The 12,370-nt window shown below is 38.2% G+C and overlaps 1 protein-coding gene across 2 annotated transcripts in view; it reads right to left on the bottom strand.

Moving 5' to 3' along the window:
* Nucleotides 1-496: 496 nt before the first annotated feature.
* The window catches only part of VRK1 (VRK serine/threonine kinase 1), a 31,117-nt gene continuing 19,243 nt past the window's right edge, over nucleotides 497-12,370 (bottom strand). Inside the window, exons 12-13 of one of the 2 annotated variants that reach the window (XM_039356195.1) lie at nucleotides 6,284-6,395; nucleotides 497-909 (exon numbers count right to left, since the gene is read on the bottom strand). In XM_039356195.1, coding sequence (XP_039212129.1) covers nucleotides 809-909; nucleotides 6,284-6,395 — 213 coding nt within the window. In that variant the 3' untranslated portion in view covers nucleotides 497-808. Of the gene's footprint in view, nucleotides 910-4,600; nucleotides 5,991-6,283; nucleotides 6,396-12,370 lie in introns of those variants that run through there. The other variant, XM_039356194.1, reaches the window with a different exon arrangement.

The raw sequence follows: 12,370 nt of genomic DNA, 5'->3' as shown, positions 1-12,370 counted from the left end.
CCATTCTCTCGTTGCTTTTTTAAAGCATCAGAGCTCCTAGGAAACATACTTGTTTGTTCTTGAAGCTTCTCCATGGATAGACAAACTTCCTGGTCTTTATCTTCAAAATCACATTCCCTGCCTGGATCTATCTTCAATCCCAACATTCCCTTTCTTATAATTTCCACTCATCCATCTGTAATATATTTTCCCATCTTCTGTTCCTTGAAATGATTTAGAGATTTATCCCTTGCTAATCCATGTTTGGAAGTGCCTCTATTTTTCTTCTACCAACCCATTGCTCAAATCTCACATTTTCAAGGAAGCATTGGGAAAATTGATACCCTATTCCAATTAAGCCAAAGTATGTATCTTTGAACTAACAGTACATTCTTCCTGTTCCTCTGCCTGGTTGGTTCCTTTTTATTACCTTTTTAGACAATAGAATTGTCAGTATAGGTTTGAGCCAGACTGTAGTTACACACATATGCACACAAATGCGACCAACAACTTATAATTAAATTTTCAAGATTTATTTTGCACAGACATTATTTCCTTTTTATTCAAGTTTATACAAAGTAACTAAATGCAAGAATGTGCAAAGAAATGCCAAAATACTCTGAAACTTTTGTAAATCATATTAAACGGTACATTCTGCATATAAGATTTAAAAACTTTATTTTTTCAAGCTAGCAGTATATTGCACGTTTATGTATGTTTAAACATAAACAGATACAAAAGGGGGAAAAGCCAAGTGCTACTGTAATAAGTAAAATTAAAAGGAAAAAATAACAAGAACCCACTACTCAGTGCAAGTAGGAAACTCAGGTTATTCTGGATTTTTTAGCTTCTGAACTCTCTTCCTTGGTTTCAAGTTTGTCTTGGTTTTGGGTGAGATCTTCTGTAATTTGGGTTTGGTGGCTCCAATCTCTACAGTTATTATGAATAAAGACAATTTCATTATTAAACAGACAGTTCACAGAAATTCTGAATTTAATCCAATACTTTTTACTTACTAATACTTTATAATCCACTTCAAATTCAGGATATTAATAACTCTAAAAAAATGGTATTCCTAGCGACACAAACTATATTTGATTGGAGCACATGAAATTCTCCATTCCTTCTTGTACAATTGGTTTATTCTTATCCAATCACATACGTACCTTTGGTTTTTCAGAATTTTCTCCAGAATTATTATTAAATTTAAGTAACACAAATGAAAAATTTTACAACTGAGTTTTATAAGTTTTTGCTTAACGAAATTAGCTTAACCTATTACAAAATAAAATTGCCTATGGATGTACACTTAATAAAACTAAAACTGAATGCAAACATTATTTGGGGGATGTTACAATGGCATCCTCCTGAGAGGGACGGATGGAACTAGAGTTCCAGCAAATGCTATCATCAATTAGAGAGGGCCAATTTCTTAATATCCCATATAATATGTGTTTTCGCCCACATTCCAAGGAAATTATAGAAGATTTTACACAATATTTATTGTACTGTACTATTTCTGCTTCACCATGCAGAAAATTTTTGGAGCCCCTCTTGATAGAAAAATCATTTTGGCCTGAGTCACATCAAATTGAATATTTAATGAATTTAGACAAGGACCTATCACTACAGAGGCTAGCAAGCTTTGCACAGGCCGCTGCTAAACAGATATGATTTCATTACAAATTCCCAATATTTCTCCATTTCATCTGCTATAACCGTTTTAATATTCTTATTGATTTCTGCACAATATAATGTATTTTATTAATGTATGGATACTTTTATGTAGGTTTAATATATTTGGCATGGCTGTGATCAAAAATATAAACATATTGAATTGATAAGATAAGATAACCTTTATTGTCATTTTTATACTGTGGGCACAATGGCACATATCAAAAATGAAATTTAGTTGCCCGCTCTCAAAGTGAAACATATACATGACACACACCTAAACATACTATGAACAACATATGTACAGACCCACATCCCTACATATACGTAGCAAATAAATATTAAATATTGTCCATCTTGAATATATAACGGAAGGAGGAATATTTGATTTGAACAAGGAACTGGCAACCCATCAACAGTAAATATCTAGCCAACTTTTTCTGGCTCCAGCAAAATAAATTTCCTGAAGGGACAAAAAATGTCAAGAAGGAAAAAATGGTTTTGAAGACAGAAGCAATAGTGGAACTGCTTATTCTGACCTATGTTGTTTGTACTCAAGTTTTAAGTCTTACTCCAGCAACTGATGTGGAAAATGAAATAAACAGCTGTGCTTTCAGTTTGATTGCTCAAATGAAGCAAAGGGAACATTTGTCTATAGCCACAACAACAAATGTGTGCTTCCCATGCATCCACATAAACTATCACCCTTGAAATGGAGAGGAAGATACACCTACTGAAAAAATATAAACCGTTTTGAAGCAATGTTGAAATACTTCAGTTTAGCTCTATCCTTAAGTGAATTTTGCATCTAGTCAGAAGTATTGAGTTTTCCCTCTGTTGAAAGAAACAGTGCTATAACTCTCCCAAAGGTGCTTTTTCAGGAGGCAACTGGACTTTCTTGTTTTTCTTTGAAGATGTTTCACTTCTCATCCAAGCTTTTTCAGCTCTGAGAAGCAAAACGTCTCCAAAGAAAAACAAGAAAGTACAGTTGCCTCGTGAAAAAAGTATCTTTGGGACAACTATGACCTGGATGACTGAAAATCTCCATAGACACAATGCTATAACTCCTAAATAGAACTTGCATCTAAAAGTATTTTAGAATAATAACCTAACTACATAAATATGGTGGATCTGACTGCTAAACTGACTCTCTGGGACTGGATTAAAAGGCACTTTTCTTCACTTATTTATTTATTTATTTTATTTAATTTATATGCCGCCTAATCCCAAAGGACTCAGGGCGGCATATAAATAACTTGTTGCACTCATCTGTATAATCAACTCTAGAGGATCACTTTCAAGGATTTCTACGTGGTCTCATGGCTCCTAAACAGTGAGGTTCCACAAGGATCCCTTTCCATCATCCTTGTTTATTTATTTATTTATGAGACTTATATTCCGCTTTAAGTGCAAGCACTCTCTAAGCGGTGTACACCATTAAGCAATGTATATATATATTTTTACATTGCCCCCAACAATCTGGGTCCTCATTTTACCTACCCGGAAGGATGGAAGGCTGAGTCAACCTTGAGCCGGTGAGATTTGAACTGCTGACCTGCTGAACATAGTCAGCTAAAGTGGCCTGCAGTACTGCACTCTAACTGCTGCGCCACCTCGGCGCATATTGTTGTTCAATATTTTTATGCAATAACTCACTGAGTTCATTGGAGTCTAGGATTAAGTGTCATCAGTATGTTAACACCCAGTCAGTTAAAATAGTGTAAGTGTTAAATACCCTATTGAGCTTACTGAAGATGATCTTAAGAATGAGACATTGTGAATTGACTAGGAGCAGGAATCTGCTCTGGGACTTTGGATAAGGTTGCACTCTCCCTGAAAAAGCATGTATGCAGCTTTGCCATACCAGTGCAGAATGTATACTGCTGGTACATTCTTCAGAGATTACATAACGCTGAACCTAAAATAACTACACTGCCTGCCTAAAATGGGAGCCAATTTGATGTAGTGCAAGGGTCCCCAATCTCCAGGCCGTGCAAATAGTGGGAGAGCGCGTGCAGCTCCACTTGCCACTCACGTTCACATGCACACCTATCATATGCAGCATCCTCCCCCTCCCCCCGCACCAGAAAGGTTGAGGCCTGCTGGTGTAGTTGTTCAGATGCAGCAGAGCTGAAGAGAAGGCAGTTCCTTATCTTACTGAGGCTCAGGGTTCAAAGAGATCAAGCTGGAAATGGCTTGGATGGGGGTGAGTCCTGCCTAACGATTGGGTGGGATTTAGTTAATAATGGCATAGGGCCAGGCCAGGCTGGGTGCATCTGCAACAGGAAGAAAAACACAGCAATGGTCAGCTAGGGTGGCAGAGACAGAACAGAAGCCGACAGGGCTGGCAGAGGCAGCATTGTGTCTGGTGATCAGAAGGGCAGAAATGGGAAGTCGGGGTAGGGGGAGCCCCCCTGCAATAGTAACTGCATGTGGGCTGCCAAGTACCCAAATTTTGATCACATGACCACAGGGGCGGGGACTACAACAGCCATAACTTTAGGGATTTACATACTAGTCATTCAGCACTACTAACTATTCTGTCCCAGACTACATGAGTCCTTGTTAAGCTCACAAGGAGAAACCCCTCTTCCAACAAGCAGGCTAGAACCGCAGGAAAAAAACCAATCCCCTTTTATTATTCACAGACCTGAATCAATGTCCAAGGCAAACAAACACAGTTCACAGAAACTCAATCCTCAACACAAACGCTTGCCTTCGGCAACCAGCACCACCCACACCTTTCCATTTATTATGCAGCCAAGGTGTGGCTTCCTAATGCCTTCTCCTTTGCCTTTGGAGTGGCCCCATTCCATTCCTCTGTCCTACTTTCTTTTCTTGCTGGCATTTTCGTGCATCCTGGATATCTTCCAGCTGTGATTCATCACTGTCCAATTGAGACTCCCAGCACAGCTGTGTCTCAGCCTGAGCGCGAGTAGAGGGGCCAGGCTCTTTGTCAGACTGTAAGTCTTGGAGCTCCTCAAAGCTTTCCTCTGACTCTGATGTCACTCCAGGCCCCTCCTCCTCCAGCTGCCAGGTCCACTGGCTGGCGAGGAATCACAATACTAACTCCAAATGGCTGTTGAACAAATAGTTATTAAGTGAGGACCACTTGAAATGATATTTAAGGCCTTTAAGTCATGCCTCTGATCTGGTAGTGGGCTGCATCCTGTTCAGAACTAAATCGCACAAGCGGTAGGCGAGTGCATGCAGCTCCACCTGTGCAAGTGGCGGGCACACGTGCTCACACAGAACCATCCCCTCTCTCCCCAACGGTGCCGGCGGTCCACAAAGGCAGAAAGGTTGGGGACCGCTGCTTTAAGTGTCAACTACTGATACTTGAAAGAGCGTATTTCCCAATATCTAGTGCTCAAATGTTAAGACCTTGTTGAGCCATAGTAATATGTGGCTGCAGGTATGTAATGCCCTTCCCCTTGTGCTGACATTTTCTGTCTTTCATTATGAGTTGGCGTTACTGACACAGCCTATTTATGCCTTCTGACCTTTAGCTGTATCTTTGTCTCGATTGTTGTGACTGTGTCTTAACGTGGCTGTAGTTATTTAACTCGGTGTACTATTTTTCCTTGCTCTGTTATAGATTGTAACTTACCACAAGAAGCTCTGAATAATAGGTTGGCTATAAATGTTTTAAACAAATAAAAATAAGAATGCAAGTAATTTTTGCTGTCCAAAGCAATACAGCTTCATTTTGTGGAGTCAACACAGTCAGATCAAAGAAGGAATATAAGTCAAGACAAGCTTTAACTCAAGAAAGCAGGGTACTCTGCTTCAACATTTTTAATAGAAACATTGACGTGGGCTGGAACCGCCAATCCAAGTGTCTTCTGGGCATGAAAACTGTTGCAGGCCTTTGAAGTATTTGTTTTGATGTATACCAGGTGCCACTACATTTCACAGAACTGCCTCAAAAGTGTGCCTTGATTGAGGTTTCTTTCGAAGTGAAGCAATCCTTTGATGCTTTGCACAGTCCTAACTTGGAAATGATACCATCTGCCACAGTGCCTTTTAGAGACGGGCTATAACTCACAGGCAGTGAACGTGTGAGGTCCAAGCTAATTCCTGGCATTTCCTGCTAAGAGAACTGGCAAGCCTTCCCTTCAGTCGTCCTGCTGATGTGCATCTGCTGGTCATAAACTATGGATTATGCCAAAATACTACCAAGATTTTATAGCCTATCTGCATAACTCCCTTTTCTTAAAGTAACTGCACTCACTGTTGCAAATGACTGCTGCTGCTGCTGCTGCTGCTGCTACTGCTGCTGCTAGCCTCTGGCTGCAACCTGCTGTGATGAATTGGTCGTGGGGAGTCAGCACTTCCTGACAGTGAATTGGACAAGATAGGTGAGGATAAAAATGAAAATAGAGAGGAAAATAAATGGTGGGAAAAGGGGTAGCGAGCCACCGCCAACAACTTTCATCAACTAACTGTCATCAGTTTTATATGATGAGCAATAAATATATTTCACATTTGCTACTGACAGATAGCTGACAATCTTTCTTTTTCCATGTTATCCATCAAAGTAGATACATTTATTGTAGAATTTAAACATCTTTGAATTTTTCTACAGCGATAGATCAGTGACAAATACTAATAAGAATGTTTGACTTACTCGGTGATGCAGGTTTTCTTCTTTTGGTATTTTTCACACCGTCAACAGCTATTTCGGCATTGTCCTCATCAGCAGTAGCTGTCCCTGATGCAGCAACTAATTTTCTTTTTGTCTATCGTCCAAATCAAAACAGAAAAAAATGCACACAGGCAAGATAAACAAATGATAATGCCACACACAAAATTGCTAACCATATTTCTCTATCAAAGTTTTCTATCCTCTGAGTAATTAACTCAAAAAGCTTTTAACAGAAAAAGCATGTTATCTTAGGAATCATGCTATGATTTTTAATATCTTATTTTGTACAGGTTCCTGCACGAAACTATTTTAGTCTATTCAGCAACAAGAATGTAGTTTACAGTAATCAGGTACAATTACAACAGCATATTGAGTTGGGTCTTCCATACAACAATATTTCTTAGGCATACAAAATTTGCTGCTTGCACTGCCTAAGCAGTTCCTTTTATTCTGAAATTTTATTTTAAGTGATTGGAGTGGAGGAATTCTTGTCTTGTACAAATTGCAGACACTCTCTGCTAAGTTGCCTAAGAAATTCAGGCTTTACACACATTTCTGTAAGAATTTAGATATTCACTATATTTCATATTTTCAGAATAGTGAAATGTAGTGCTAAAATAATGGAAAAAATACATATTCCAGTATTATTTTGAAATTATTTTTTAAAACGACTATATAATTAGTGTAGAATTATAGATCATGTAACAATCACACAAACTGAAAACGTTCATTTATTATTTAAGATCAAAATTCAAGCTACAGCCAGTGAATCCCAAAAATTGAATTTCAAGCAGCCACCAATGTCAGCCTCCTTTTCTTAACCTCCAGATCCAATTATAGTAACCTAAATTACTCAATGTAAATAAAATAAAAAAACATACTGATATTTAATAATTTGAAAGTATTCTAATTAGAAAAGAAAGAAAATAAATAAAATGCTAATACTTCCTGGGATTCTTTTTTTTTATTATTGTAGAAGAGATTTCAAAAAACTTTCAGATTTATTTGGTTAAAATGTTGTTGTACCCTCCACAGCGGGACCTGCTTTCAACCAGAAATGCATCAGGTTAGACCCCTTGTAAATGCAGAGGACAATATACTTCAAACGAAACTGGAATTGTGTATATATGTTAAGAAGCCAAAATGGTTTTCAATGTTCTTAGCCTATCAGCATAAAAATTACTACTAAACTTCCACTCACTTTTTTGGTAAGTTTGATCAAAGTATATCCACAGTGAAATAGCTGAAGTGGTTACAAGCTTATATAGCCGATGAGAAAAGGGGAAAGTGCATTACATCTTTCCCAAGTGTTGCTTCATGATTATCATCCAAATCCTGCTGGGCTGAACAGATTGGTTCGATAATTATATACAATAACTGCACTGGGCAGGTAACCTTCAGCTGGCAAAGGGCAACTCCCCTGGGAGAACTTCCATATGCAAAAGGGCCTGATGGAGTGCATTAGGTACATTCTTTCTTGCTGGTGCATAGGCCTGATTAACACCAACCCAAACTCCAAGGTTAGCATGTCAGCAGATTTGTGATGCATTAGGCAGGAATAAACATAGACACTTTTGCTTGTTCTCACCAAAATTAAGGACTATTTCACCATTGTATTGCTTGTATATACAGGGTATAAATGCATTCTTCCCATCTAACTGGAATAGAGCTGTGCTTTTTTTTTTTTTTTAAAGACTTACTATTAAAGCAGCTACTCAATACTTTCCACACACTAAAATAGTGAAAGGCACATTCTTAATCTTGGATCCAGACCAGCTAGATAGCAAGAAAAATCACGTATTGTTCTCTGATGCAGAGTGCACAGCAAATCATGAATTACTAATTCATATTTATTTCAGTTCAAATGTTTTCTAGTTGTTATCAAATATCATCAATAGGCTCATCACTAAGCATATTCCACGGCTTGAGCAGTTTACAAGTGCAATAATGAATGTTTTTATTGCATGAAAATGAAGGAATCTTCTCTTTTGGAAGAAGTTAACTGAACAAACGTAAATGTTACAATAACATCATCTATTTCATATGAAAGTGAATTAAATTTAAGCCTAGTAGGGAATGCTCTCTCATTAATAAATCCCAGAACCAGAATCACTTAAAATGCACAATAGAGAAGATGAATAACTCCCTCTGTAACCAATTTCAATTAGCTGGGCAGCAACTGTTTCTACTATTTCTCAATTTACTAGCCATTATGATATGGCATCATCATCTGTCCCCAACAGAATGCAGTTTTGAGGTTCAACTTGGAATAGATTCCTAGCCAATATCAAAATTGAAAAATGTATTGTGCAGTCCTATGCATAATCAAAACGATGTCATTACTGCAGTTGGTTCCCTAGCAGGTATGTATAGGACTGCAGCTGTATACCAGTTAAAAACATAATGTTCTGCATGAGCTCATTTGGGGGGGAGGGGGGGTAGTTCATCTTATACCTGTCTGAGGGCTAAGGAATATGGCAATCTAGCCAATTTCTTACTGAGTTAGGAGCCTGAGCATCCTTAAGCCTGTACGTTCCTACCCTTTCTTTCAGATCTAGCCATTGTTTATTTCAGAACCAACTAGTTTGAAAAATGGTGGCATATATATAAAACTTTAGACAAGATCTTCTCCAAAAACAGACAGAAAAAGACATTAGTTCAGGTGAGAAAAAGTATGTGAACAAACCCAAAGAATTGTTATGCAAGTCTTTATGGGATCACAACAGACTTAAAGAGCAAATCCTTGGAATCATCAGAATAATCAAAATAATTCTTTCTTGCTACAAGGTTTATCGATCCTTTCTACCTACCTTTGTAATAGCCTGCCTCATTTGAAAAGGAGCATTCATGACACATAAGGCAGGTTTTTACCAATGCAGCATCATTGTAAAGAGAATGACATTTTATACATTAGGAACTTACTCTAAAGAATTCTACTCTATTTTTATTAACTGAGTCTTTTTTTCCAATTATAAACTAAATAAATACTTTTACAATTTTTCTTCTACACAGCCCAATTAAACTGACACAGTAGAAATGAAGACCTCAGTACACAAAATCTATCAAGTTAGACCCTGGAACTATATTAAGACAACCATTTCTATTTTTTTTTTCATTTCACATGCTAATCAAAAATACAGAAAGCCCAAAGCGTAAAGTAAGAATAGGAAGCAAGCTGCAAGTTCCTTGAAATGCTTAAAAGGATTCATGTTTCCAGTTAGCTCTTTTGTAAATCAAATTTTTCATCTGAAAGACATTCTATTCATTTGGCTGCAGAGCTGCAATCCCATTAGGCTCACAAGGTGCTCCTTGCTTTTAAACACCTGACCATTTGTTCCGTGACTGTTCAAAGTTACAGCAATGCTGAATGCAGGGACTGAGAACTGTTTCCCAGAGTTATGGCTGTTGCAGCACCCCCTTTAGTCACATGATAAAAATTCAGGCCCTTGGCAGCCTGACATCGCTTACACATGGATGTTTCAACTCCCCCACTTGCCTATCTTTCCCCCATCTCTGCCCCTTTGCCCCCTGCACTCTGCAGCCTCTGCCGCCCTAGCTGACCTTTGCCATCTTGTTCTCACTGGCCACATAAGTTTGTTGTCCAAGTTGCTCTTGGTGGTTTCCTTATGGGGCTTAGGGAGGATGGGATGGCCTCATGTGGCCAGCAGCTGCCTCATAAAGGGTCAGGCTCAAAATACTTTGCCAGCAGCGGAAGCAAGAGGATGGCAAGGATCACCTTGGGTGGCAGAGCACAGAGCAACAGGGGCCTCAGAACGCAAGGTGACTGGGACTGGGCTTCATACGGCAGCAGCTCAAAGGCTTCTTGCAGTCCCAGGATTGCCACACATGATGAAGCCCCTGAGCTGCAGTGTGACAAGCAGCCCCAGAGCCTCAGAGTTTGGATCAGGGTGGGTCCTCACATAACGATCGGTGGAAGTGAGGCTGTCACATGGTGTCATGGTTTACATGCAAATCACCCAGTGACAGAAACTCAGCTCACAATTGTGGCCATAACTCAAGGACTACGTGTACATTTGAGATAGGCATCTTCAACTGGAGACATTCAGCTCTTTCATCCACGTTCTTACTGGAAATGGCTACATTAGAAGCAATGCTACATTGGCAGCCTCGTCCCAGCAACCTATTCCCTGTAAATGCTATGGTGGGACACTAGAGTGTACAGGTATTCCTCGACTTACAACAGCTCATTTAGTGACCATTCAAAGTTACAATGGCACTGAAAAAAAGTGACTCCTGACTGTTTTTCACACCATTGCAGCATCCCCTTAGTTCCGCGATCACAATTCGAATGCTTGGCAACTGGTTCATTTTTATGATGTTTCAGTATCCCGGGGTCACGTGATCAGCTTTTGTGACCTTCGGACAAACAAAGTCATTGGGGACGCCATATTCACTTAACAACCAGGTCACTAACAACTGCAGTGATTCACTTAACGATTATAGCAAGAAAAGGTGTAAAATGGGACAAAATTCACTTAACAAATGTTTCAGTTAGCGACAAATTTTGGGCTCAATTGAGGTCGTAACTGGAGGACTACCTTATTTTTTACGATGCTGGTCTTGAATATGACTTGGATTAAGCAATTAATGCAAAATAACCGAGCAGCCATTAGCAAAAAATGGAGATTACCATCACTTTACATCTGTAACTTTGTCGATTTCCTAGCTTATTTTCAGCCTTTATCTAAAGTGCAGGTTCTGACTGTTAAAAGCTCTTCATGAGCTTGGGAGCAGAATTCTTAAAAAGATATGACTTTTAAAAAATCCTTCTTTTATCTAAAGCATAAGGATTAGTTACTGGAGAAAGTGTCTACATGATATTGCTGCTCTTGTCATGAAGTACACTGCCACCAGAGTCTCATTTTGTATATATTTAATAGTAAACTTCATGGTTGACTGGGATGTGAACTCTTGTTCCCTAAATATTTAAACAGCATTCTAAACATAAGTCAGGGGTCCCCAACCCCAGTCCGTGGACTGGTACCAGGCCGCAACATGCCAGCAACCGGTCCACACAAACAAGCAAAGCCTTATCCGTGGGATGCAGGCAGCACACAAAACCATGCACTCTCCAGTCCATGGGAAAACCTTTCTCCAAGAAACTGGTCCCTGGTGCTCAAAAGGTTGGGGACCTCTGGCTTGTTATGGATGTATGTGTTTTCCCTGCTAAGTTGTCATAACAAATAGGTGAGTTTCAACTGGATTTGTATATCAGAATATTTCTTTTTGAAAGATTATCAATGCTGAGGATTATCAATATTTTTTAAATTCAAATTTATATCAAAGTTTTTATTCTCAAAACCAGAAAGAACAAGTATTCAGCAAAATTTAGTTTTTAAATTAACCATCTATATCACTAAAAAATCCCTACTAGTTTGGAAACTGCTTAGTGAGGGTACACAGTATTTTTTTTATTCCAAATTACTTCATATCAAATAATAAATATCATTTAATATCTGTTAATATATTTACTGTAAATTTCCCTCTTTAGAAATAAAAACAAGTCTTGGTTTCACATGAATTGGCCACATATTAGCAGTCACTATGTGAGATAAAAACAAAGAGATATATGATGAAATTTAACTTGATAATGCCTTCATTTTAAAAAGAATGACCTACATTAAATGTATAGTATTTTTTTCTATCGGATGTGACCAATGACATATTATATAAGGAAATTTTATCATTTCAAGAATGCCTTATATTTACAAACTCCAAATGACAATTACATAATTATCACTATCCTAGAAGAATATATTTAATAATCAGGGTGATCAATTAATCCTGCCATCCAATACAAATGCATGGAAAACATGTCTGGATACAAAATGCATGGATAGCTTGAATAGGTATCACTATCAAATCCTTTGAAAGCTTAATTTAAATACAATTGGGGATGATGACTCATTTCAAGGTTTTGTTGTAATTTCTATTTTTCAGTAATGAACAACTGGTTACCCACACAATTAGATACCGCATACAAATTGCATGTACTACCATGTTTCCCCAAAAGTAAGACCTACCTGGAAATAAGCCCTAACTTGATTT

The sequence above is a fragment of the Crotalus tigris genome, unplaced genomic scaffold (assembly GCF_016545835.1).
Source record: "Crotalus tigris isolate CLP2741 ecotype Arizona unplaced genomic scaffold, ASM1654583v1 scf7180000018806.1695572, whole genome shotgun sequence".
Lineage (NCBI taxonomy): Eukaryota > Metazoa > Chordata > Lepidosauria > Squamata > Viperidae > Crotalus > Crotalus tigris.
Note: the sequence above shows the minus strand (reverse complement) of the source record. Positions and strands in the feature narration are given on the sequence as shown.